Below are 24,179 nucleotides of genomic sequence, written 5' to 3'. Positions count from 1 at the left end.
ACCTTCCTTCCTCTCCCCGCCCCCACTGAAAACACTCTCCCAAGGACACAGGCTCCTACAGACCACAGCCCATTAATCCAGCTGTGGAATAAGTTGTTCTTCCCACTAACTTTACTTTGAGTGCTTTTAAAGAGTTAGAATAAACACCTCAGGTACAAGGTTAAGAAGGACTTTGCCTAAACTAATCAACAGGGGCAGGGTCTCAAAAGACCCCAGTCTCCCATCATGCTTGAAGTGGGCTTTGAGAGACACTGAGGCTTTTAGCAAACACCTTCCCCTACCACCCTTGTGTTTTCTCTTTTCTGGCCTTCACGGAGATGCCAGGCATGGCATCATCTATAAAGCCACCACTGGAGCAGAGTATTGGTGGTGCACACGTTTAGTCCCAGCACTTGGGAGGCAGAGGCAGGTGGATCTCTGTGAGTTTGAGGCCAGCCTGGTCTACAGAGCTAGTTCCAGGACAGGCTCCAAAGCAATGCAGAGAAGCCCCGTCTTGAAAAACCAAATAAATAAATAAACAAACAAATAAATAAAAGCCGCCACTGGGTGGTTGCCCAGGCAAGTGCATCCCTGGAACTCCATGGCCAGCCAGTCTAGCCAAGCTGGTGAGTTCTAGGTCCAATGAAAATCTTTATCTCAAAAAATAAGGTGACAGGCCTGACTCGGTGGTACACACCTTTAATCCCAGCACTCAAGAGGCAGAGGCAGGTGGATCTCTGTGAGTTCTAGGCCAGCCTGGTCTACAGAGTGAGTTCAAAGTCAGCCAAGCCTAAATAGTGAAGTGAGCCTCTATCTCAAAAATTAAAAATAATGAGGTGAAGAGCAGTTAAGGAAGACACCCAACATCAATCTTGAACCTTCACATGAATGTCCACACACATGTGCACACACCAACATATAAACATGTTACACACAGACAGAAAAAAATATTTAAATGAATTTCTGTTAGAAGTTCATTTAGGAGATTAAGGCAGGAGGTTTGTTGTGATTTCAAGACCAGCCTGGGCTACATAGCAAGGCTTTGTCTTAAAGAAAAAACAAAAAGCAAGCACTGTGGTGCAATGCTATCTCCTGGGAAACAGAAGCAGACAGACCTCTGAGTTCAAGGCCAGCCTGGTGTATGCTGTCGTTGATGTTGAAACAGCCTCTTTCTCAGAGTCAGCCCATTCTCACTTTGAAATCCTCCTCCTGCCTCAGTGTCTGAAGTACTGGGACTGTAAGTCTGTGTCATTGCTGGACCACCATGATACTCTTCATTACAGCCTGGCTAAACCTTGCCTGACTAAGTGGCATGTGGCCATGCTGAGAATAGATTTTTTTTCTAGTGTTGGGGATCAAAACCAGGACCTGGAACGTGCTCAGCAAGTGCTCTGCCTGTGAGCTACGGCCCCAGCTGTCATCCATTTGCTTGTTTTGTTTGACACAGTGCTGGGGAGAGAACTCAGGCCCCTGCAAGCACCACCAGTGAGCCAAGCCCTCAGCCACCTAGCCTGGCTTTTGCACATAAGTTCATCAGCACAAAGGCTCCCCTAGCTGGCAGCAGCTCGGTAGATCACGTGGTTATAAACATTCCGGTACCCCATCTTCTGTCCCTTACAGTCAACCCTGGGACTGTCAGAACATGACTTCTATAAAAGAGCAGGCGGCAATTAGCCGCCTCTTAAGTTTTTTGCAAGAGTGGGACAATGCGGGCAAAGGCCTGAGAACACAGATTCTCACCAAGTTCATCGAAACCAATGAAGGCAAGACCGGGCCCGAGCTGGAGCTGGAGTTTTCCCAGGGAGCCAGCTTGTTCCTCATCCGACTGACTACCTGGCTTAGAATCATGTATCCTTTGCTGCATTGGTGGGAGGTGGGGAGTCATTCAAAGGGGAAAAATAAGTATAGTTGGCAAAGGTTTTCTCTTGGTTCCAATATTTTAGAACTGCAAGAAAAAAAATGGTGATAAAAATATCACCAAAGTCAAGAATTCTATTGACTTTCTGTCTTCCTAACTCTAAGTGTGTCCTTATTCTTACCTCTGTCTCCTGAAGCTTGGGGCAACTGGTACTCTGTCTAAGTGGAATTTGTGTTTATTTTACACTTGATCCTTCCTTATGGACTTTGTTTTTGGTCTTACATCTTTTGCATTTTCTTTATCACCAATTTATTTTGCATCTTTTATTATTATTTTTGTGTGTGTGGGTGTGTGTGTGTACCACATGTGTGCCTAGTGGCATCAGAGGCCAGAAGAGGGCATCCGATCACCTAGAGCTGAGGTCACAGATAGTTGTAAACTACCACCTGGGTCCTCTGGAAGGGCAGCCAGTGCTCTTAAGAGCTGAGCCATCTTTCCAGCCCCACCCACCCCCTGGGGGGGGTTCAGTCTTATGTAGCCCAGGACAGCCTCAAATATTGTGTTGCCAAAGATGTCCTGATCCTTCTGCCTCCACCTCCCATGTGCTGGGACCACAGATGGGCATCACCATGCCTGGCATTAACGCTAAAACTTAAGATGAGATCCCAGCCTCAACCCTGAGCTCACCCAGCCCTCCCGTTCATGGTGAAACTATCTGGAAAAGTCAGTGCCTCCCTTCTCCCCTTCTGCTGCTTCCTCTGCAGTTTCACTTCTGCTCGCCCAGCTCCACCAGTGCCGGTCTGCCCAAGGTCTCAGTGGTTCTCTGGCTGCCAAGCCCAGTGGCCACATCCTCATTCCTCATACATGACCTCTTGATGGCATCTGTCGGTCGAGCCTTCCCACTTCCCAAACCCGTTCCCCTGAGTTCTGTGATTCTGGCTGACCTGTCTCTTCCTCGGCCTTCCTTCCCTTAAATCTTGGTGTTTCGTGAGCCTCTGTTCCCGTCTTCTCTATGCTCATTCCTTTCTGTTTCTCCCTGAATAATCAAATCCATTATTATGATGCCAATGTCAGTCTAGCTGGAAGAGTCTCCAATTCCCTTCCTGAATCTGAGCCCTTTACCTAGATATATCCAGCTACTGGCTCTACTAGGTGAATAGGAAGAGAACATAAAGAGGTGCAACTTTGATTAGGAACAGTGTCTGCTCTCCTAGAGGGCCTGGGTTCAATTCCCGGTAACCACATGGTGGTTCACAGCCATCTATAATGGGATCTGATACATGCCCTCTTCTGGTGTGTGAGCTCACATGCAGATAGAACACTCAAACTACACAAGCAAATAAACCTAAAATAATTGTTTGGGGACAAGTTGCAGTGCCTGTTGTTTTGGACCCTGGAAGCTGATCATGACGGAAGATAGTTTGGTCACTGTTGCTGACAGTGCATGACTGGCTGTGCTGTGATTTACTGCACATTCTCCACGGATTTACTGCAGATCTTTTCTCCCCCAGTGCTGGGGCTAGAACCCAGGACCTTCCACTTGCTAGGCAAGCTCTCCTCCACGTGGTCCGACCCCAGCCCACCTCAGACCTTTCTGTTAAGTATTTTTCTTCTTTATCAAACCCTTTCCCCTTCTGTGAGCCCCTTTGTCTTAATTGCTTCTCCCTTATTAATTAAATGCAGATAGCCAGTCTGCCTCTCATCTCATCAGAAGGCTGATTTAGTAGACAGATTTTCTTGAGAGTGTGTGTGTGTGTTGTCTGTCTGCAAGAGTCTCTTGTAGTCCACGTTGACTTTGAACTTGCTGTATGGCCAAGTGTCAGGGTTTCTGTTGCTGTGATAAAACACCAGCTCAGGGGTGGCACCTCCCACAGTGAGCTGGGCCTCCCACATCAGTCACCAACCAAGACAATGCCTGCAGGCCTGCCCAGTGGAGACATTTTTTCAGTTAAGATTCCTTTTTCCAGGATGACCAGAAATGTGTCAGGTGACATCAAAACTAGCCAGCACACCAACAATAACCTTGAACTCCTAACCTTCCAAGTGCTGGAGTCGCAGGTGTGTGCCGCCTCAGCCTGTCCTCTTTCCTGACAAGTACCCTGGTGACTTGGGCCAGCTGTTCACAAATCATGTGGAATGCACTGGTGTTCTTCAGGAACTTGGTGACTTGGGAAACATCAGTTCCTGAGCTCTGGCTTCTGCTCCACAACTAAGATTCTCACAAGTTATCGGCAACTACTTTGCTGTCAAGTCTAGACAGTGTTTCCTGTTTGTCTCAGCATTTCCTGTGACCACAGGATGAGGTAAGGGAAGTACACGCTCTAATACTGGATACATTTAAAACTTTGATGTTTTGTCATGAACTTTATAATGCCTTTTTTTTTTTTTCCCCGTTGAGTTTTGAGGCAAGGTCTTGCTATATTATTCTAGCTGGCCTAGAACTCATTATGTAGCCCAGGCTGACCTGAAACTTGTGGAAATCTTCCTGCTTCTGTCACCAAGTGCTGGGATTTCAGATGTGAGTCCCCACCCTTGACCTTAATGTCAATATTTTGAGTGTATTACGTCAAAGTAGGATTTGGTGAGGTCAAAAAGAAGGAAAGCGAGCAAAGCAGGCCACACGTGGGCAAATGTCTGTCATCCTGGAACTTTGAAAACAAAGATAGAAGGATCGAGGCCTCAGGGTCATCTTCAGCTGTATAACAAGCTCAAGCGTTCAGTCTGGGCTACTAGGGACCCTGCCTGTCTGAAAGAAGAAGGAACAGAAGAAGAAAATGGTGGATTTGACTAGGGATTTGTTTAGTGCCCTTTTAAGTTTCTGACCTAAAGCAAGTGTGCCCCTCACCTTGCCTAGTTTCAACCCTTCTACACTAGCTTCTGCACCTCCATTTTCCTTGTATCAGACAGGATCTTGCTATGTATCCCAAGCTACTACCCTCAATCATGGGATCCTCCTCTCTGGACCTCCCAAGTGCTGGCCCTTGAGGAATGTACTGTTACTGTGCCCACTGCCCCTTTTGAAACACTCCATTCCTTGTCTTCCTCCTATCCTCCTATTTCTCTGCCTCTGCTGCAGGGCCTGCCCTACCCACCCCTCAAGAGCTGATGCATGCAGTCCGCTCACCTCTTCTCTTTTGTAGTCAGTGCATTTAATACCTTGGACATCGTGCCTTCTCCACGTGTCATGTGTCTGCCTTTTAGAAGGCACCGAGCCACTGCTAACAGGATGAGTCTGTGAATAGATCCAGTTCCTACACCTAGAATCATCCATAACTTATCTTTTTTGTGATCCTGCCATCAGGAGTAGCCCAACAGAAGGCAATATAGTCAGTCAGAGATCCCTCCCACCAACTCCCCCAGTTATTCACCTGGAAGGAAAACAAACCAATATAACATCGTTATCCTTTGCAAAACTGACCATATAAGCATAAACCTTTTGTCACTCTTAAACTCCCATAACAGATCAGCACAACCAATGATTTAAACATTAATAGTAACACATTTACAGGCTAGTCACTGAGTCTTTTTACATACTAGGCCCTGAGCTCTGAACCATTCATGTATTTTGTAGGTTCAGTAGAGCTGTGTATGGTGGCACATGCCTGTGATTCCAGCATTCAGGATGCTGAAGGAGGAGCATCTTGAGTTACAAACTATTCTGGGCTACATGGCAAGACCCTTTCAAAAAGAAGGGGGATGGGGAGGAAATAAAGGGAGGAAAAAGAGGAGGAGGGGTGAAGCAAGAGGAAGGGGAGGAGGAGGAGAAGAGAAAAGGAGGGAGGGAAGAAGAGCATTATAATACGGGGCTGAAATCAAGACTACCCTGGGACACAAGGAAAAGAAGGTAACAGAAGCTTGTTTGCCTAGCTAGTAACTTAAGAAAAAGAGGCAGGAAGGGGGAGGGACTGGGAGGAGGAGAGGGACAATGTAGCAATAAAGAGATTATTATGAGGGCTAATAGCCTGGTCCAAGCTATGATAGCAACAGGCAGGGGAGCCTGGCTCCAGAGCAAACACTGTTTTTGCAGTAAAAAGCCTTTCCTAATGAGCCAATCTGTCTCTCCTTCTATTGGCATCCTGGGAACTGGGGTGCAGCAGAGATAATTCGCCTCACACCACCCCCCAACAAAGCACCATTACCTCCAGCCCATTACATTAGCCTGTATCAGTCCTAGAGGCTCTCAGTCATCCTCATGGACTGCAATAATTCCAGCTAATTTCTTAAGTGTTCTAAGAGCCTGTGATGTGTTATGAGCCTAGTAATTGTTGACTGGCTCCCTTTCTGCTGGGGCTTGATTTCATACCTTGCATTTGAGCTGAAGCCTGCTCTAGATGCTTTATTACAGCGAGGCTTTTTGCAAAGGCTCACATTAAAAAAAATAACATTAAACACTGAGGTTGTTTTAAATCAGAGTTTAATTTTTCCTCCATTTCCTGTTATTCTTATTAGGAAGCCATGCAATTCTTCATAAGGATAGTGACCTCCAGTGTAAAACTTTGAATAAGTACAGACTGCAGAATTAACAATAAAGCTAACTCTTTTTTGTTGTGTTGGTTTTATTTTTCAAGACAGGGATTCTCTGTGTAGCACTGGCTGTCCTGGAACTCACTCTGTAGACCAGGCTGGCCTCGAACTCCCAGAGATCCACCTGATTCTGCCTCCTGAGTGCTGGGATTAAAGGGGTGCACCACCACCTCCCAGCTGAAGCTAATTCTTGGTAGAGAAGTCCAGGAATGAGACCCAAAATAATGAGCTGTGCTGAGACCCAAGGATGCACCAGCTGTGGCTCTGAGAAGCTTGAGAAATCGACCATCAGTTTTCTCTATACACTTGGATTTATGGGAACCTCTTTGCTCCCTAGGGAGTTTGCACGGCCCAGATGCCTTGACTGCCCTGGAAGAACTTGTTAGAGAGCAGGGAAGGAGATAACACCATAAAGGGCACATATCTGCCACTTGCTGGTCCTGGGCCCCGGGGCAGTGCTAGGGACCAGTTTAAGTAAAAAAAAACCACCCAGGAGCTCCTTAACTCTGCTGCAGTTATATGACTGGCTTGGAATTAGAGAAGATCCTGAGGTCCATTGGCATCTTCTTGTCTGCCGTGAGCAGGTGAGTACCATTCCAGAGAAACTCTGGGTCTCAAGCACAAGTCAGGCTCATGGTGTATTCGGTCCACAGTGGGTATGTCACAGCCCCCTGGGGTGGCCCAGAGACACCTGCTCTAGTAGCTCCTCCATCCCACGTCCCATCCACTCTTCACTAGTCAGCACCATGTTGGTTGAGTACTGTAAAAAAATAAAGTAAAATAAAAACATATTTATACTAGACTAGGGAAGGGATTTATTGGCTCACTTAGCTGAGAAAGCCCAGAGGGTGGATGTACATATTTCAGACCTGAACCTACCCAGGGGTGTTACTGAGTTCTCCAGGGTTTGATCTCTTTATGCATCTTTTGCTCCTTTTCTCAGTCAGTCCCCATATTCGGAGGCCTCTGTGTCCTGGGGTCCTCAGGCCCTCCAGAAACCATCCCTGTAGCTCAGCTACACCTACAAGAGAGCACATTTCTTCCCATGGGGTCTTCAAGGTGAACCAGCATAGACCACTATTGTGGTTTAATAAAGATCAGGATAAACAAATAGGCCGAATAGATGTTTATTCAGGGAGAAATAACTTACAACCTAGACAGATGAACACCAGCAAGATCCACCGGACGCTCTCCTCGTCCGGCCAGCAAAAGAGTGTCCCCTGGCTCCTCCTCAGACCTCCTTCCACAGGTCACTTCCACCCCTGGCTCCACCCCCAATGGGCGTGGTCGGTGCCACAGAAGGAGACAAAGTGAATATCCCACTACAGACCCTTACCTGCCTTCTGCAGTCAGAAGGATGGCATCCGGTCACATGCTTGCCCCACCAAATCCACATGGCCCTTGAGTGAGGGAGAAATCATTCACCAAGGGACAATTAAAGTGCCATTATAGAAAGAAGGAAACTGAGAAGGGGAGGGGAAGAGAGAGAAGGGAGGAGAGGGAGCTGGCCAGCTGTGGGGGCTCACATCTGTAATCCCAAGAGGCAGGAAGCAGAGGCAAGAGATCACTGCAAGTTCAAGGCCAGCTTGACCCATATAGCAGTCCTAGTCTACATAGTGAGGCCCTCCCTGTCCAAAAGAAGCAGACACAAAGATTAGAAAAAAGGCAAAGTCATTTGCCTGCTGGATTTAGTTCCAGCATTTTCTTGGCTGGGCACAGTAGCACATGCTTGTAATCTCAGTGTCTCCAGAAGCTGAGGCAGGATAGCAAGTTCAAGGCAGCATGGTGAGATGTAATCTAAACAAATACGTACCTGGACAGTGGTGGTGCACACCTTTGATCCCAGCATTCTGGAGGCAGAGGGAGGTAGATCTCTGAGTTTGAGGACAGCCTGGTCTACAAAGCGAGTTCCTATATTGCATAAATGCATAGCTTATGTTTTTATATATTATATACTTTAATAAATTTTAATATGCATATTAAAATTTAAAAATCCAAACAATTCTATCTCTATCCATGGACATCTCCTGGGACAGCAGCAATGTTGTGAAGACAGTACTGTTTCCTTGGATGCCTTCAGTTCAGGACTGAGGAGCCCTGTTTCAGAATATTTGTTTAAAGATGTGTTGCATTTGTTTAACTATGTGAGGACGTATTACATTTGTTTATGCTGTGGAATATTTGTTTAACTATATAAAGATGTGTTGCATATATTTAATTATGTAAAGATGCTTCCATTTTACCTTGTCTGCCTAAGGCACCTGCTTGGTTTAATAAAAAGCTGGACAGCTAATAGTGAAAAAGGAGGTACAGGTGGGACTTCCAGGCAGGGAGAGTGAGGAAAAGGAGGAGTCTAGGCTTGGGAGAAGAAAGAAAAGAAATGCCAGGGAGATGCCAGGGACCAACCAGACAGACACTGAGAAAGAATGAAAGAAAGGTAAAAAACCCAAGGCAAAGGGTAGATGAATAGAAACAGGTTAAATTAAGTTAAAAGAGCTGATGGGACAAGCCTAAGCTAAAGCCAAGCATAATTAATGATAAATCTCTGTGTCTTTACTTGGGAGCTGGTTGGTGGCCCAAAGAAAATGCTAACTATAGAGCCCCTCAAACATTTTGTTTGTGGCTTCTCTCTGGACAGCAATCGATACCTGATAGAATTTCTTGAGATTGGAGGTGTCCTAACACTTTTGGAAATACTTGGCCTAGAAAAAATCAAGGAAGAGGACAAAAGGGAATCCGTCAAACTACTTCAGATTATTGCAAATAACGGCAGGAAGTACAAGGAACTCATCTGTGAAAGCTATGGTAGGTCCTGGGTATGCCAGCCGGTGGACATCACATCCCCCGGCGCCGGGATGGAATGGACAACACCCACACTGCCAAGGGAAAAAGCTATCATAGGACAGCTAGGTGCATAGAAAGCATTTAGTACTGTTCCCTCAGTGAGCATCTCTGTCTGTGTCACAACCAAAAGACCAGATTTATGGTTTCCCTGATTCATCATTTACTCAAACTATAACTGAGACAGTGGTACACACCTTTAATCCCAGCACTGGAGAGGCAGAGGCAGGGTGATCTTTGTGATTCTGAAATCAACCTGGTCTACATAGGACTTCCAGGACAGCCAGGGATACCTAGAGAGACCCTATATCAAATACATAAATATAGCTTGGGCCAGTGAGGTAGTTAACAGCACTTGCTGCTCTTTTAGAGGGGCCAGGTTCTATTCCCAGCACCCACACAATAGCTCACAAATGTCTGTAACTTCAGTTCCAGGAGATCTGGTATAGCACCTACGCTACAATGTGTTCCACTAATCAGGCAAAGGCCTAGAGATTTAAATAAGAGACAAGACAGCTGATCATGCATGCAACAGGAATGCAGAAATTGAGGGGAAGGAGCGGGCTTATATACTGACTCACAGCACAGTGGAAAACAACCAAGGGTCAAGCATGCAAGTTCGCCTCAGGCTTAGTTCCTCCCCAGCAGATGTGTGTTAGCAAATCAGGAAGAGTACCAAGAACAACTCTGGGGCAAGATGTTCCAATGAAACTGCAGAATGTTCCAGCCAACAGCTCAGGCTTGCTCAAGGTGCCTCGGGGTCCACGCAGGGCCGTACAATCTGGCACTGTCTTCTGGCTTCTGCAGGCACCAGACTCCAAAGAGGTGCACTGACATACATGCAGGCAAAACGCTCATAAGCTAAATTTTAAAAAAGAATAACCACTTAAAATTATTGAACTGGGTGGTGGTGGTGCATGCCTTTAATCCCAGCACTCAGGAGGCAGAGGCAGGCAAATCTCCATGAGTCTAGGCCAGCCTGGCCTTCATGAGCAAGTTCTAGGACAGCCACGGTGCTTACACAGAGAAACCCTTTCTCAAGAAACTAAGAGAGAGAGAGAATGAGGGGGGGGGAAGGCAGGGAGGAAGAAAGGAAAGAAGATAAAATTATTGAATGCCAACTGTACTGGGTATATATAAATGTATCAGGCAAGAGAGATGAAAAATATGGCCTCTAAAACTATGTGTGGTGATACATACTTCCAATCCCAGCAATTGGGAGGTGAAAGCAGGAGGATCAGAAGTTTAAGTTCATCGTCAGCTACACAGCAAGTTTGAGGACAGCCTGGAAAACATGAGACCCTGTCTCAATAAATGATGATGATGATGATAATGTAGCAGGCTTTCTCGGACCACCAGCCCCCAAATCATGACATGGAGACTTATTCGTTATGAATGTTCAGCCTTAGTTTAGGCTTATTTCTGGCTGTGCTGGTTTAATTCCACAGTCCCTTTTACAATCAATCTCATGTCTCTCAGAAGCTGTGGTTCACTCAGCAGCATTCAAAAAATTAAAAATCAATGTAATACTATACAGGATCCAGACTCCCTGTGTATTCCCCGTCTTTACATGGCTTTTTCCCTTTCTATTACCTTACTCTCTTTAAAGCCTCTATCATTTTTAAACTACCTATTTTTTCCTGTCTATATCCATTTTCTTTTCATTCTTAAGCCTACAAACATTTTTAAACACTGTAACCTGTTTAGAGGGGTTTTTCCTTGTCTGGACCTGTCTTTACTGTATGTCTTGTAGCCCTTTCTGACTTCATGAGCCAAACCTTAACCAGCTAAGTAAGCAGTAGCTAGGGCCTCTGCCCAGGCTCTGGCAACTGGCTCCACCCCTCCTCTGTCCCTGGGAGCCCAGCCCTAAGCCTGTATAAGCATTTAACTGGGAGCTGCATCTGTTTGTTTGTTTGGTTGGTTGGTTGGTTGGTTGGTTGGTTGGTTATTTTTTTTAGGGGGGTTGTTTTGTTTTGCTTAGCTTTCTCAGGCCCTGTGTGGAAATTCAGGTCCCACGTTGGAATGCCAATAAAAGGTCCTGTCCTTAAAAAGATTACAGCCAACACTTAAGAGGCAGAAACAAGCATATTTCTGTGAGTTTGAGGCCAACCTGGTCTACATAGTGAGTTCCAGGACAGCCAGAGATACATAATGTCTTTAAAAGAAAAAAAATTACAGCCTGATGAGAAAGGGTTGTATGCCCAGAAAACAAAACTATTTTGAAATTTGAAATGAACCTACATAATGTATGGGTGAGACAATTTCTAATGTTCTTTTGCTGAACAGTAAACTCATGGCCTCATGAATTCAGGGTAAGAACTTTTCCCTCTAAGCTACACACATACACACACACACACACTCACACACACAAGCTCCTGTGCTGTACAAAACTACTCTGGCCAAATAGCTGGAAGTAAACACAACAGTAAAGCAGCATGAAAATTGATCCTTAACTTTGCTTTGGTTAAACAAGTTTGATGGAAAAGCTTTTAAAGCAACCCCGGATTACTCAACCTTGAATGGGAATTGTTTTCCTAAATCCTGTCCGAGTTGGCATTTTCTCTTCTTCGCCCAGGTGTGAGAGCCATAGCAGAATTTCTGGCCAAGTCTAAATCGGAAGAGACCCAGGAGGAAGTGCAAATTCTGCTGGATGCTCTGCTCCATGGTAACCCCAAGTACCAGAATCAAGTTTATAAAGGTCTAATAGCTCTGCTGCCCTGTGGGTCCCCAAAAGCCCAGCAGCTGGCCTTGCAGACTCTCAGGACTGCCCAGGTGAGCCACAGCTATGCGCTGGAATTCTGATTTACATGGCAGAGTCTTACAAGTACCTTTCCCAGAGTCTGGTGAGGAGGAGCTCAGCCTTCCACCGCCTGTCTGATAGTCAATCAGTGTCAAGGCAGGACACCCTCAGGGGTGGGGGTGGGGTGTTCATGCCTCCCAACAGAGAGATTTGTGCTGTTTATTTAAGGATCAAAAAGATATTGGCAGACTTCAAAGTGGTTAAGACAAGCAACAAGGACGACTAGGGAACTGTAGAAAAGACAGGCATCCATTTGACAGGGAAGGCAGCATGACTCTTCTGTGGGCAGTGTGTGAGAGGAGACCACATCTCAATGATTAGAAAACTTCTGCCCTAGAATGTGAGTGAAGTCAGGTTTGGGTACCCTGCCTACTCAGGAGGGGAATGCGGTTTTGACATGAATGGTCGGAACTCTCACAAATGCTCCAGAGGACACAAAAGGGCCTCAATGGTGGCAGTGGGAAGGGATTGCAGAGGTTACCAAGGTGGGTAGATGTTTTCCAGACAGAAGTCATAGAACTAAGATTTCACAGCTCAGACCCGAGGATCCCTGGAGTTCCCACCCAGGGCCTCCTACCCTCAGCACGTTGGTAGACCCTTGCTCTTTCTGTCTTCTCAGTAGCGGTACATGTGGTGAATGTAGGTAAAGTTTGCAGAGGTAAAACTAAAAGGCAGGGTTCCAGAGAAAGACATCTCAGGATCTGGGATGAGTAGCTTTCTCCCCCGTGTGTCCTCCCTCCCCCAGCCAAAGTCTTGGCTCTCTTGGTCCTGCCCATCTTAACAAACAGCCAGGAAGGAGACTTGGCTTAATGCATCTTGTGCTAAAGACTGCAGTGTCCGTTCACCCCCCCACCCAGCTTGGCTGTGTATGAGTCCTCATTTCACGTCTTCTAGGCCTAAACAGTCAATGCTCTTGCCCTCTTGTCTGTCTTGCCAGTCAATCATTGGAGCCACACACCCCAGCATCGTGGACTGTGTGCTCTCCGTCCTGGGCACAATGCACCTGGAGGTCCAGTATGAAGGTAGGGAGGTGGCAGTGAGCAGCACATTCCAAAGTCTCCCTCCAATCATAAAGAGCCCGTTGCAGAGTGTCTAAAATAACATTGGCAGAGGGGAAAGGCTGATTTAGTATCAACCAGCAAGTTACTCAGAAAATGGTAGTTGCATTTCATTTATTTGAGCAGTTGTTAGAACCGACTAGGTCCAGAGCTGTCTCTTGTGCGGTTCTTGCCCTCTGCCCTGAAGCCCCTGCCGGCCACCACATCCAGCTAATTACAGTGATTTTTAACACCTGCACCTGTTCCAAGAGGCAGAATTATGAATGAATGAATAAATCCTATCAGTAATAAGATGCTCATCCAGTGTGCACAGGCCTGGGTTGGACTTCAAGCACTGAGAAAAAGAATAAGGAAGCCTAAGGTGATGGTACAGACTTCTGTCCTCAGACTAAGACAGAGCGTTTGCAAATTCCAGGCCAGCCTGGGCTACATAAAGAGACTATCTCATAACAAAACAAACAAAAAACACCCTGGGGAATGTCTTAAAAAAACAAAACAACTAATGTAGACATTAATGATGGCATCCATAAGTTTTCTTTTTCTTTTCTTTTTTTGTTTTTTTTGTTTTTCTGGGGTTTTTGTTTTGTTTGTCTGTTTGTTTTGTTTTTCAAGACAGGGTTTCTCTGTAGCTTTGGAGCTTGTCCTGGAACTAGCTCTGTAAACCAGGCTGGTCTTGAACTCACAGAGATCAACCTGCCTCTGCCTCTTGAATGCTGGGATTAAAGGCGTGCGCCACCAGCACCAGGCAAGTTTTCATTTATTGAATCATTCACTTGTTGGCCTTCCATACGTTATTTCACTTACTTCTCAAAATAATCCTAGGCGTACAAGCCTGGGACTTTCCAGACTGTCAGACGTTAAGGAGGTGAATGGTGGAAGTGTCTGGTGATGACATCTTGATTTTTGTCTTTTGTTTTGTTTTGTTTTGTTTTTCCTTTTGAGACAGTTTGTGCAGTCTAAACTGGTCTTGAACTCTCTATCCTCCTCTGTCAGCTTCCCAAGTGCTGGGCACTTACAGGCACACAGCCAGCCCCACATGAGGCCAAGACTGGTCTTGAGTTCAGGAGCCTCTCAACTCTACCTCTCTACTGGGTCGTGAACCCATTCCACTGCTGTGACCTCAGAGGCTGGGTCCAGGAAACCTGACTTGGGCAATGAGGGAGTGAAGCAAGGACTGACAGACAGACAGACAGACAGATATGAACACACATGGGGGAGGGAGATGGGGGCTGGAATCAGGTGGGCTACTCGCTCTAATAGAGGGTACCAGGAGCAGTATTGATTTCCTACCTCTGAATCCAGGAGCAGCTGTATTGTGGACAGCTGAAAAGGAGCTCTGTGACAAGCAGTCTCCGGCTGTAAATATCTGGGAGGAGGAAGCAGAGGTTGATAGTTTCTGGACACACTGGTTTTAGCTGACGACCACTCACTCATCCTAATGTATACTTGGTCCTGGGGACCAAGTCCCTCTAAGCCTCACTCAGGGAAGGCTTCACCATTTCCATGGCTTTGAGGCTTCATTTGTGGCCAAGTCTCCTAAATAGCATAGCATTGTGGCCTGTTAGAATTTATAGTACCTAGGGGCTGAAGAGATAGCTTCATGGTGAAGAGCACTGGTTGCTCTTCCAGAGGACCCAGGTTCAATTCCCAGCACTCATATGGCAGCTCAAAACTGCCTCTAACTCCAGTGTGAAGGGATCTAACACTTTCACACACACATGTGCAGACAAAACATAAGTGTACATGAAATAAATAAGCAAGCATCAACAGGACCACATAGACACCATACCTCAGTGGGAAGAAGGCCAGATAATACTGTGTCCTTCATAAAACCACCACAGAGGGAGGTGACATTTTTATGGCCAAATGTAATAGACTCCTCTCCCCTCCTTCAGTTTCTCAGCTTAAAGAAAGGGATGTGTGTGTGTGTGTGTGTGTGTGTGTGTGTGTGTGTGTGTTCACAGAGGTCAGAAGAGGACACTGGATCCCCTGAAGACTCTAGAATTCCTTTTAACAACCATCCCACGTAAGCTAAGTAAGTCAAAGTCAGAACGGAGAGGACTTCTCCAAAGTGGCCCTGCCTGGAATTTATTTCCACATATAACTGCCTTGAAGTGAAAAAAATGTCATTTTCTTCTCGGGAAAGATTGCAGTTCCAGGAATTGATGGCAAGAGGGGACTTATCAGAACTAGTTCAATTGACAAAAATGACTGTGCCCTTTCCCAAGAGTAGAGACACTAGAGAGGCTAAAGCCCACAAGCTTGAGGCCAGCCTCCTGAGCTAAACTGTGAGCCTCTGTCTCAACAAAAAACACAACAACCAGGGCTGATGAGATGGCTCACAAGGTAAAGACACATGCCACCAAGCTTGTCAACCTGAGTTCAAGTCCCGGTGTCCACTCGGACTGAAAGGGAAGAGCTGTCTCCCACTAGTTGTCTGTTAGCCCCCACAGGCACACTGTTGCATGTGCACACACAATAAGTAAGTTTTATTTCCACATTTTATTTTAGTTTTGCAAATGGTGTCTCACTATGTAGTCCTGGAACTCACACAGTCTGCCTGTCTGTTTCTCAAGTGCTTGTGTTAAAAGTATGTATCACCACATCCAGCTAAATGTAAATCAAATTAATTTTTATTTTATTTTATGATATGGGTGTTTTTCCTGCATGTATGTCCGGTGCCTAAGGAAGCCAAAAGAAGGCACTGGATCCCCCTGGAACTAGAGTCACAGACAGTTGTGGGTGCTGGGAGCTGAACCTAGGTCTTCTGGAAGAGCAGCCAGTGCTCTTAACAGCTGAGCCATCTCTCCAGTACCTTAAAAACCTTTAAGGGAAATTAATGAGTTCAATTAGTATTTTTTTTTTTTTTAGATTTATTTATTTATTGTGTATACAGTATTCTGTTTGCATGTATCCCTGCAGGCCAGCAGAGGGCACTAGATCTCATTACAGGTGGTTGTGAGCCCACCATGTGGTTGCTGGGAAGTGAATTCAGAACCTCTGGAAGAACAGTCAGTGCTTTTAACCTCTGAGCCATCTCTCCAGCCCTCAACTAGGAATCTTAAAGGGAGGGAGGTGTGACTCAATGGTGCCATGTTCCCCAGCACTGTAAAAAAAAAAAAAAAAAAGTAAGTGATACAGGCCTTTAATCCCAGCACTCAGGAGGCAAAGGCAGGTGAGTGGATCTCTGTGAGTTCAAAGCCAAACTGGTCCACCTAGCGAGCTCCAAGACAGCCAGGGCTACACAGTGAGACCCTGCCTCAAAAATTAAAATTTTTAAAAAATAAAGAAAAAGAGAAAAGAATAAAAGAATGTGGCAGGAATTCTAATAGGCATTAATAATAAAAACATGGAGTCAGATATTGGGGGAAGGTGAGCTGAAAGACCAGAGAAGCAAAGTAGCCAGCTACTAGAGAGTTCTTACCTCTACCAAGGCTCAGCCAAAGGGGTGATCCTGTGCTCAGACTGCATCCTCAGACTGAATACTGCTCACACTGTTACCTCAGACCCCTGTCCCTACCTCCTCAGTGCTGGGATTAAGGTGTGTGCCACCACTGCCTGGCCTGTATGGCTGACTAGTGTGGCTAGCTTTGTACTCTTATCTTCAGGCAAACTTTATTGGTTAGATCACAAACAAAGTATCACCACATCTTCCTTTTTTTGTCTAAAATTAAAGAAGGTTATAAGTAACATAGAAAAACTATATAAAATAAGTATGATAACTATATACAATACATATCGGCAATAAGTACATCAACAATGTCTAGTCCATATTTTTGCATTTGTCCAGTGGTCATTAGATCCCTTAGCTGGATGCCTTTATTCACCTGAAAATTCAAAAACAAAGCCCTTCCCCAACCCTAACTTTGGGGCGGTTCTCTTTTGGCAAGTTATATCTGATTAAATGAAAAGCATTTGTTAGTTTTGTAGGTTTGTTTAGATTAAACAGCCATGCTGCTTGATGAACTATGATCTCTTCTAATCAAGAGGTCTCTCTTATTCAAATAGAATCTTTATCTTTCTTGATGGTATCCATAGCTTTTCTTCTCCTGTGGAAACAAAAGCAAAACCCCCTTCCCCAATGTAACACATGCCCTGGTTTTCATTCTGAGGCCAACACATCTTTAAAGTATACGTATACGTACTGATTTAATTCCATATTTTTTTCTGTTATCCAATGTCTCTCCACAGCTATTGTTCCTTTCTCATTAGCATTTAGAAAATTCAAAGTTAATAGGCATCATGTATAATCTATTTCTGGGGGTCTTTATCATCCCTCTCTGTTTCTTTCTATAACTGCCTGCCCCGCCCTATAGGATTGTGTGGTATTCCTATAATATGCCTTATATTATAATAAGCAAGAACCTGTTTCATTTTCTTACAGACACCTGCTGGAGCATTGTCTGTTTTTATTTGTGCAGGTATTCCCATGACAGCCTAACTTCTAACAAATGTGTGATTACAGAATCAACCTTTTCTGAACTCAAAGCCCCCATTGAAACCCTGAATAGGCATCAATGGTGTGGTGCTCATATTTTAATTTTCCAAATTCTGCAATATGGAACACATTCTCCTGCCAGAATTCACTCCTTTTAGTGCCCTTTGGGTTACTTTGGGTTGCAGAAAGAACAAGTAGGACATTTCTTTATAATTTCATTGTCTTGTTGCCACCTGATAGAAAAATCTTTTTTTTTAACCTTTGCTATTCACATGATTTTTTTTATGAAGTTCTGAGGCCTCCAGTACATTTCCAATCAATAATTGATCAATTTCTTCATTACCTTGGGCCATATGGGTTTTGGAAATTGAATCCAGGTCCTTTGGAAGAGCAGACAGTGCTCTTAACCACTGAGCCATCTCTTCAACCCCAACAATTTCATTTATTAAACTTTAGGCAGATGCAGTGACACATGCCTCTACTCCCAGCAACTTCTGAGACCAGGGAAGGAGGATCCCTTTGTTCGAGTCTTCTGGCTAGCTTGAGCAATATCGTGAGATCTTACTTTAAAAACAAAACAAAACATAGTACACCAATAATCAATATTTACCGAGTGCCTAATGTGCAGCAGAATTAGTATCAAATATTGAATATTTAGTGATAAACACAGCTGATACAGTCCCTGTTCTCTTGGAGGCTTTGGACTAGTTGTAGAGGAACGGAATAAACAAATAATCATATGCATATTTTTCCTGTTATGCAGGAGATTGAACCCACTTGTACATACTAGCAAGAACTACTTCCCAAGCTCTTCACACACACACTCATGTGGAAAGAGAGGCCATGGTAGGCTTAAAGTTTTTCTGCAGCTTGTATCTTAGCACTCAGATTAACAAGTGCTAAAACTGATAATGTTTATAACTGACATTATGTAAGTCCCACCTAAATTATTTATCCTCTCATCTAATTGTTCCATTTTCAAACATTTCAGCATATTATCATATAGAGACCTAACTCACTCCATTGTAATGGTGCTTCCATTTTATAATTTGGGGGGGAGGAACTTTTTTTTTTAACTTATTCCCCACTTCAAGAATTCCCTATTGTCTCACCAAATCTGCCGAGGAAGATGGAGGAGCAGAAGGCTGCATAGCTTGTGATTGGAGAACACAGGCAGTGACCAGCCTGTCTGAGGACAGCTGCAGCTGCTAGTGTGTCGCTGTGGGCTGAGAGTGGCAGCCCAAGGAGGGCGGTTCTAGGGAAAGCCCTCAACCCACGGGGGAAAGGGATCTGGCTGTCTGAAAAATGCACACAGCACTGTGGGGGAAAACCACGTGTGGTGGGAGCCGCCCGAAGGCAGAGCCAGCTGGTGTAGGGCAGGTAAATCCAGACGGCTCCATTGGAGCCCAGGTGCCCATGGAGTTTGTTGCAGAGAGGGGCAACACTCTATTAGAGGCTTAGGGAAAAGAGAGAAGAACCTAGCTGTTTGAGCAATGACTCTAGCTGGAGTCCTGCATGGGGCTCCAGCCTGTGCCCATGGCTATAAAACCACAGGCAAGCGGCTTTTTTTTTTTTTTTTTTTTTTTTTTTGGGAATTCGTACCCCAAAGGTAGGGTACCGAATGTAGCATGAACCCTAATAGGTCTTAATAATAAAAACACAGAGTCAGATATTGGGTGTGGGGTAGCCAAAAGATCAGAAAAGCAAGGCAAACAACCACCAGAGAGCTCTTACCTCTACCAGACAGGCAATCCTGGCCTCAGACTGCATCCTCATGAATTCTGCTCATACTGTTGCCTCAGACTTACTATGAGCTGTCTCCACCTCCCCCGAGCTGGGATTAAAGGTGTGTCATTCCAAGTGCTGAGGGCACCTTTGTGACAGCTTTGTTTCTCTTTTAGACTGGATGAGTTTTGTGTAGCCCAGGGTGGCCTTGAACTAAAAGTACTTATAGCTGGACATGATGACATATCTCCATAATCCCTAATGAAGGTAACAGGTTCAAGGCCAGTGTAAGCTACATAACTAAAACACTGAAGACTCTGTCTAATAGTCAGTCAGTCAGTCAATCAAGGCTTTTGGGTTTTTTGTTTTGTTTTGTTTTGTTTTTGGATAGGGGGTTGGTTTTTCTAGTCAAAGTTTCTCTGTAGGTTTTGGAGACTGTCCTGGAACTCTCTTTGAAGACCAGGCTGGCCTCAAACTCACAGAGATCCACCTGCCTCTGCCTCTGCCTCCCGAGTGCTGGGACTACAGATGTGTGCCACCACTGCCTAGCCTGTCAATCATTTTCGGTGTTTCAATATTGATCTTTGATTATGATGTAGTGAGAATGTAGTGAATTAATCTTTTTTTTTTAGTGCTTCAGCATTAGTGTTTGAAGAGGGTGTAGTTAAAAGGGTAGCAGAGCACACAGCAATCAGAGAGCATGTGACTGGTCAGCTACAGCCTGCCAAGCACATTCTGCTGGAAAAGACAATTTATGTTGACATGCGCTTCCTCAGTACAGACAGAAGGTGGCAGTCTTGTCTAGAAGTGCATAGGAAACTAGTGCCCTGATTTCCCAAGACTCTAGAAGCAAAGAATTCTGCTGCTGCTGCTGCTGCTGACTCCAGAATATATGTGGGCACCTTGGAAGTGGCTGCATGTGTATAAAAATTTTAGATTTACTCTGTTCACTGTAAGGGCTTCTTCATCTTGATCTATAAAATGATTATATGTACAGCTATATAATTATTTACAGACAGATTAACAGAAAAAAATCTCATTACTTCCCTAAACACAGATTCTACAGGGGAGGCTCAAGGGCTGAACTTTGTGTACAGTTAAGCAAAGGAATCAAGGCTTCCAGTTATAGAGGGACCGGAAGTGACTGCAGGTTCTGGGAGGTTGAGGGGAGGAGGCAGGAAGCAAGGGTTTTCTGGTTACACAGAGTCCCCAAAGCAAGAACTACCTGTGATGATGTCTGTGTGGACAAGTGTCAAACCCCAACCTCTTCTTGCCAGAAAAAGCTCTTTCCTGGACAACAAGGATGGCATGTCACAGGAATCCTGTTTATAGCCTGGCTGCTTAATACAGATTCCTTCATGATGTCAGTCCCTTTGCGGAGTGCATTCTTTCCCATCCATTCCCATCCACAGAGGTGTGCAGTTTCTCCAATAATCAATTCAAACAGTGAGCATGGTGGTATACTCCTTAATCCCAGCACTCAGGAACCAGAGACAGGAGGATCTCTTTTAATTAAGGGCCAGCCTGATCTACATAATGAGTTCTATGTTAGCCAGGATTATGTGCTAAATCCCTGTCTCAAAATCAAAATACAACAACAAAAAATCTAAAATCACTCAAACATACATTGGAGCACATTCATGTGTGTGCACATACAAACACACACCCATAAGTGTGATATTTTACTTTACCCTCTCATTTGAAATATCCAAGGTCCCAGGTGCTCAGGAAGAGCTGGAGTTTGCTATGTAGTGTAGGCTATGCTCAAATTCACAATGCCCCTGCCTCAGCCTTTCCTCAGCTTCCCAAGTGCTTAGAGAGCAAGCACATTGAGCTGTCTAGGAAGTATCTGTGTGTACATACATACATACAGGGTTTTGGTCTACATAAAGCAGCCTAAACCATCTTCAGACCCACAATCCTCCTGCCTCATCGTCTGCAGTGTAGGAACTATAGGCATCTCCCTATAGGAAGTGCCTGTGGGGGAAGCAGGTCTTCTAGCCACCATTCCTGGCTAGTTTTTTCTTTGATGGCCTGGACCTCCTGATTCTCCTGCCTCCACATCCCAAGTGCTAGGCTTACAAGCGTGTTGGAGGCATTTGCATGTCATGGCGCACCTGTGACAGTCAGGACAACCTGGTGGGGTCACTTCTCTACTGTCTTTACCTGGTTTTGGGGGGATCAGCCTCAGGGCAATAATGAAGATGGGGAGTCTCAAAAAACAAAAGACCCAGCCCAGGCCTGAGGGTGTGGCTAAGGGGTAGAGTGCTTGCCTAGAATGCAGGAGCCCTGGGTTTGATCCGTAGGGATCAGGTTCTTAAATGATAAATGAAATCTGCCGTACCCGGCCCTTTCCTCCTCCATCGAACCTGAAGTCCTCCAAACTGGTGGCAACTCTTTTCTATGGGCCGCAAACCTCAGCTCTGACCTGAAGGCCTTTCCTGGGTGGGCTCTCCATCCCTGTCTTCCCACTGATTCCTACTCTTGCTGGTTCTAGTCACGAGCTCCAGGCAGGCAGGAAGTGTAGCCTCCCCACAGAAGGCCTTACCAGGGGCTGAGCAGCAGAAAGCACAGGAGAGGTGGGGATGGGGAGGGCAGAGTAGAAGGTAGTGAGTTCTGAAGGACCAGGGGCCTCTCCAGCATCTCTGTCCTCCCCAGCCATTGAGCTGATAAAGGACCTGATCCACTATGACGTGCGCTTGCCTCTGCTCAAGGGCCTCGTGGCACTGCTCATCCCATCAGTCAAGGAAACTTCCAAACTGCAGGCCAAGATCTTCACTGGTAGGTCTCCCAATGTGGGCCTGCCCCTGGAGGAGGGAGGGGGCTTCCTGCCTAATGGTCCCTCGTTTCTTCAGACTCATCGATTATCCAGGTCACCACTCAGCTACCAGTGTTCTTGCAGCAGGCTGCGGCTGCCAAGACCATCGGGTAGGCCAGCAGGGGGAGTGGGTGCTTGTGCAAAGCCGAGACTCACACTGTGCAGGCCCATGCACTTGTCTGCCTCCTGAACCCTAGGATTAAAAGCATGAGCCACTGTGCCCAGCTCATAAATACACACACACACACACACACACACACACACACACACACACGACTGGGCATGTACTTGCATGGTAGAGGCCAACAGATTCAGCCAGCCTTGTTTACATAGTGAGTTCAGGCCAGCCAGGGCTTTATAGTAAGATTGAGTCTCAAAAAGAAAGAAAGACAAGTCTGGCAGTAGTGGCTGTTAATACCAACACTGAGAAGGCAGAGGCAGATCTATGTGAGTTCAAGACTAGCCTGGTCCACAGAGTGAGTTCCAGGAGAGGCTCCAAAGCTAGAGAGAAACCCTGTCCTAAAAAACAAAACAAAAGACAGAATAGTGTGGTTATGGGCTTCTCAAGAAAGCTCATTGTCTTAGTTTCTTGTTGTTGTTGTTGTTGTTTGTTGTTGGTTGTTTTTGCAATAAGGTCTCTCTATGAGAGAGTCTATGTAGATGAGGCTGGCCTGGAACTCACAGAGATCAGCCTGTCTCTGCCTCCTTAGTGCTGGGATCAAAGGCGTGCGCCACAAAGCCCAGCTCTGCTGGAATTCTTGTTTCTCAGCTGAAGAGAGAGAGAGGCTGCAGACTTGGGAGTGAGGGACTCCTTCCCCCTCCTATGTCCCCACACTTTTCCCTGTCTTCTTACCCTTCCTCGCAAGGGTCCTGGCGCGAAATGACTTGAAAGTGGCAGAGGAGCTACTGCACATGCGTGTGGTCCACAGCCTGATGACAGCCATGGGCAACACGGACCACAGCAATAGCCAGAGACTGGCCAGCCTCACACTAGAGGTGCTCGTGCTGGGGTGGGCGTGTGGCAGATTGCAGGGCATGGGCAGTCAAGTCAGCAGACACCCACACTGTCTTGCCACCCCACCCACCTTCTGCCACAGTTATTCGTGCAAATGTTCCCATTGGTGGAGGAACATGTCCGCAAGTCCATGGGGGAGGAACTCTACCAGCTCTTCCTTGTAAGTATTTCTGTTCCCACCAGCCTCAGCAGCTGCCCAGGACAGAACGGTGCCCTCATGCAGAGTGAATAAATCTAGTCTCCTGACTTGGCCACCCGTACACACACACACACACACACACACACACACACACACACACACACTGTCATCTTCTGCCCACCTGCCCTAGCTAGTAAGCTGTGAGCAGGACCTCTCTGCCTCAGCAGCTCTGCTTGCAGTTAACCTTCCTCTCCAGCCCCACTCCAGGAACAGCACACTGCTGTGGTGCCAGGCAGGCTCCCCCTGCTTCTCTCCTCAGAGCAATGCTGAGATCTTGTATGCCAAAATAGATAGCATTCAGGCAGACATCTTGGCAGCCAACAAAGTCAATGTTACCAAAGGTGAGTAGGGGGTGAGGGGACCCAGAGCCAGGGCAGAGCCAGCAATCAGGCTCATGCTGACCTTTGCTGCCTGCAGCCTTACACCTCTGTGAAGGTACCACCAACAGCTGCTTCAACTTTTTCATGGGTCCTGGAGATTTGAAGGAGGTGGATTATGTCACCCACTTTGAGAAGTTTTGTTCAGAATCGAAGAAGTGACAGAGCCCCTGTCGCAATCAAGAAGGCCAAGACTGTGCCTCATGGAAGCCTGCCTACCAGGAGGAAGGCGTTGAAGACAGCGCCTCTTGGTTCTGGGTGGGAATCTGGGAGTTAGAAAACACAGTGGGGGAGAGGGAAAGCAGAAGGATCTAATAAAGAGTTGTGATGCCTGTACTGTGTAGTATGGAAGGAACGGAGATCTATAAAAGCTGTGTAATAGGGTTGGGGAGTGTTCCCACTCATCAAAAGCAGGTCCCAAGAGAAGGGTCACAAGACTCTGGAAGAGCTCCGGGGCATCCTGTGGCCTTAATGGAGATCCTTGATCCTTCCAGACAGCGATTCTCATGAGGCCTTGCTAATACTGCCACCCTACAGCCCCTTGTGT

The 24,179-nt window shown here is 46.0% G+C and overlaps 1 protein-coding gene across 1 annotated transcript; it reads left to right on the top strand.

Annotated features, from left to right (window-relative positions):
• The first annotated feature begins 1,608 nt into the window (after positions 1–1,608).
• Positions 1,609–23,949, top strand: Armh1 (armadillo like helical domain containing 1). The gene is made up of 11 exons (XM_051188581.1): positions 1,609–1,827; positions 6,877–6,945; positions 9,000–9,166; positions 11,778–11,974; positions 12,940–13,024; positions 21,882–22,004; positions 22,079–22,151; positions 22,908–23,037; positions 23,139–23,216; positions 23,515–23,596; positions 23,673–23,949. Exons 1-11 carry the CDS (start codon positions 1,622–1,624, stop codon positions 23,792–23,794), a joined length of 1,332 nt encoding a protein of 443 aa, XP_051044538.1. The 5' UTR covers positions 1,609–1,621; the 3' UTR covers positions 23,795–23,949.
• Positions 23,950–24,179: the final 230 nt, after the last annotated feature.

Source organism: Phodopus roborovskii, unplaced genomic scaffold (genome assembly GCF_943737965.1).
Source record: "Phodopus roborovskii unplaced genomic scaffold, PHOROB, whole genome shotgun sequence".
In the NCBI taxonomy this organism is placed as follows: Eukaryota; Metazoa; Chordata; class Mammalia; order Rodentia; family Cricetidae; genus Phodopus; species Phodopus roborovskii.
The sequence above is the reverse complement of the archived record's forward strand: the minus strand, read 5'-3'. Positions and strand labels throughout refer to the sequence as shown.